The sequence below is a fragment of the Mizuhopecten yessoensis genome, unplaced genomic scaffold, assembly GCF_002113885.1.
Source record: "Mizuhopecten yessoensis strain PY_sf001 unplaced genomic scaffold, ASM211388v2 scaffold6671, whole genome shotgun sequence".
NCBI lineage: Eukaryota > Metazoa > Mollusca > Bivalvia > Pectinida > Pectinidae > Mizuhopecten > Mizuhopecten yessoensis.
In genome coordinates this window covers 175,639-179,382 of record NW_018406666.1, presented here as the reverse complement: position 1 = coordinate 179,382, position 3,744 = coordinate 175,639, and the positions used below count along the sequence as shown (strand labels likewise).

Below are 3,744 nucleotides of genomic sequence, written 5' to 3'. Positions count from 1 at the left end.
TGCCTGATCCTTTTGTGCCAATATTTGGACAATAAAATATGTTTACAGTCAAAGTCACAAAAACAATGCTTGAGCATGGTTTTCACTCTCATGAATACGGGCCCTGATATATGATACGGTCTGATACAATCGATATAGAGGTTACCAAGCGAATGATTGTTGGTTGTCATGTTTATCTAACTCGACTTAGTTAATCTTCAAATTGTATTAAAACACGAGGTTTACCTGTTTGACCTGGTTCTCCCATAACGTTCGTATTTTTTACCTGAAAATCAACATTTTTCCCTTGGAAAAGACATCATGTGTGTTTCCAATGAGAGAACCCATTGCCATGAAGCATGACGTCACAATGGATAATGACGTAGAAACGCAATGTACCGTGACGTCATAAAACAAAGATTGACCAATGAAATCACGTCCAGGGTGTTACCCACTTGTTGGTAACCAAAAATGTTTACCAACTCCTTTGCAGGTTTATCAAATAAGTCATAAGTGAGGAAACCTACAGTGTTTGTGAGAGAAATACGCTTCTAAGGACACCTGGTCTTATTCTTCTTTTACTCTTTCAATGTCTCCATTTTAACTTTCCTTTTTATATACTTTTTCATACGATTTTAAGTTCAAATTACAGATTTGTTGACGCCTAGGTATTATCATATTTATAATACTATTGATATCGTTTATGGTTTGATATAATACTATTGATACGTGCTATTGTATAATATGTACATGCCTCCCTTCTTCAGCTTAGTAAACATTGACTGCGTATAAATTAGCGTATACGCGGTGAAAAAAAGACTCGGCGGATTGATACTTGTTTCAAATATGGCGCCGTTCGCACTTCAGCGAGATGACAGTCCAATGACAACCAATGCTTGGGTCATTTACCATCTAGATACAAAGAACATATTCGGGATCCATCATGTCTAATTATACAACAAAAGAATGCTGACAAACTTCGTATTCCATGGATGCACATTCAAATCTCTTTGACGGTAACGTCAACAATGGCGACTTCGTTCTGACCGCGTCACTCAATGCTCGTACATGACGACGGTTGTAAATGAATAAAAAAGTTCTAAAGGCTTCTCACATTGCTCAATTTGCAATTTAAAAACCATGAAAAGAAAAACGTAGTACTGTTCACTGCGTATTTTCTAAATTTTCCCACACATCGATGTAGATTCACTGGAACTATATTGTCCTAGCAACCACGACTACCGTAGTAACCATCGTGGCAACCCGCTTCGACCTTTTCTTCGTAATGTAGCATTTAAACACCTTTTGAATGTAAATATAAGGACTGACCTTCAATTTGACGGCGTATACGGTAGTACGAACGCAGTTGGCAACAAAAACAATCTTTATGGAGCGCTATCGCGCACCATTGAAAATGTTCGTTGCCAACTGCGTTCATACTACCGTATACGCCGTCAAACTAAAGGTCAATCCTTAACTGTACTTATGCCACAGCGGCTCTTCCATACATAGACTTATTTTCAGCCGTGTGAATTCTGTCTCTAAATCCACTCCTTTACTGCTCTTGGAGTCTTACTTCTATCGCTCTAAACAAGACAATAACATTAGAGTGACATTGAACGGTATCGGTATGCATGTATGTTTTTGAATCGTCAATTTTGGATCCGTATTTTACAACTTGTAAAGCGTATGACTTGTAGCGATACATCCAACCGTTTAACGAATAAATTCATTATGCACATCTTCGATGCTTTCTTTAACTTTCTGATCGATAATTTGTGATTAGATTATAATTGAACAACTAAATACCGGATGTTTCTTCTCGTTTCTTGATTGTTTGGGTATATTCCACTATCACCATCCGTGTTGCTGTACATCCCTTCAAAACATGCTGACAAAGTACCCACAATGCCTTGACGGCATCGCGCTGTCACATTGCATACTCTGGGTTGACCATGCTGTCTTTTTGAAATCAGCCATTACAATATGATATACCTAAGAGAGGTCGCTAGTTCTTTTTAGCATCTTTCGAATTGCATTATAATTCGTTCAGAGTGCTTTTTCAGTATTGAGGAGCGATTTCGCTTCTAATTTTTTGTTCTTTGTTTGGGGTTTTACGTGCTTCAGATCTTCTGTCAGAAATTAATTACGTTCTTTTAGTTTGTTTTGCAAGCTTACGGTTTCGGACACCTGAAGCAATTACTTTGATCATCGTATCGACATTTACTTTATACACAAACAAGTTTACGTATCAAACGTAATGCAAAGTTTCAAGGCCGACTGGTCCTTTGTCAAGCTATGACTGATATAAGCTTGACAAAGGGACCAGTCAGTCTTGAAACTCTACGACACGTTTGATGCCTACATTGTTGGCGTATAAAGTACAACTTTGATACATACGTATATCCAAACTGAGGAAGGTTATTGAAGATTCAATGTACATCAGCGATGATATATGTGACTTATTTGCTGTTTCAGGATTACGCTGGTACCTGTCGGAATCACACCTGCCCGGTGACTGATAAGTGTGTGGGTTTGACGTCAGGACAAGACGTTTGTGTGAAGTTTGGTAGGTGTTGTATCTCTCATTGAAAAATAATCACCATCTCTTTTTCAGCATTTATTATTCAAAACTTCATTTCAATGTAATAATCAACATAGGCTTACCCAAGCCCCTGTACTTGATGTAAGATTTAAATATATATTTATAAAACATATAGATGAATTTAACACACAGGTAATTACACCTTTTACATTTGGTAATATAAACAGCAAGCCTTAAATGAATGACACTGACTCGTACAGCTGTTTCGTCCTTCTAGGACTCATCGGTGATGCTTGTCCCGGTATACTATCTGTAATCAGGTTGTACATTGTCCCGGTATACTATCTGTAATCAGGTTGTAATTGTCTCGTTATACTATCTGTAATCAGGTTGTACATTGTCTCGGTATACTATCTGTAATCAGGTTGTACATTGTCCCGTTATACTATCTGTATTCAGGTTTTACATTGTCCCGTTATACTATCTGTAATCAGGATGTACATTGTCCCGGTATACTATATGCAATCAGGTTGTACATTGCCCCGGTATACTATCTGTAATCAGGTTGTACATTGTCCCGGTATACTATCTGTAATCAGGTTGTAATTGTCTCGTTATACTATCTGTACTCAGGTTTTACATTGTCCCGTTATACTATCTGTAATCAGGTTGTTCATTGTCCCGGTATACTATCTGTAATCAGGTTGTACATTGTCCCGGTATACTATCTGTAATCAGGTTGTACATTGTCCCGTTATACTATCTGTAATCAGGTTGTATATTGTCCGGGTATACTATCTGTAATCAGGTTGTACATTGTCCCGGTATACTATCTGTAATCAGGTTGTACATTGTCCCGGTAAACTGTATGTAATCAGGTTGTTCATTGTCCCAGTATACTATCTGTAATCAGGTTTTACATTATCCCGGTATACTATTTGTAATCAGCTGGTTGTACATTGTCCAGGTATACTATCTGTAATCAGGTTGTACATTGTCCAGGTATACTATCTGTAATCAGCTGGTTGTACATTGTCCCGGTATACTATCTGTAATCAGGTTGTACATTGTCCCGGTATAGTATCTGTAATCAGGTTTTACATTGTCCCGTTATACTATCTGTAATCAGGTTGTACATTGTCCCGGTAAACTATCTGTACTCAGGTTTTACATTGTCCCGGTATACTATCTGTAATCAGGTTGTACATTGTCCCGGTATA

General features: G+C 37.7%; 1 protein-coding gene across 1 annotated transcript in view; it reads left to right on the top strand.

Moving 5' to 3' along the window:
• The first annotated feature begins 825 nt into the window (after positions 1 to 825).
• LOC110452391 (plasminogen-like) overlaps positions 826 to 3,744 on the top strand; it is an 18,076-nt gene continuing 15,157 nt past the window's right edge. The window contains exons 1-2 of the mRNA XM_021500891.1: positions 826 to 879; positions 2,458 to 2,548. Coding sequence (XP_021356566.1) covers positions 826 to 879; positions 2,458 to 2,548 — 145 coding nt within the window. The remainder of the gene's footprint in view (positions 880 to 2,457; positions 2,549 to 3,744) is intronic.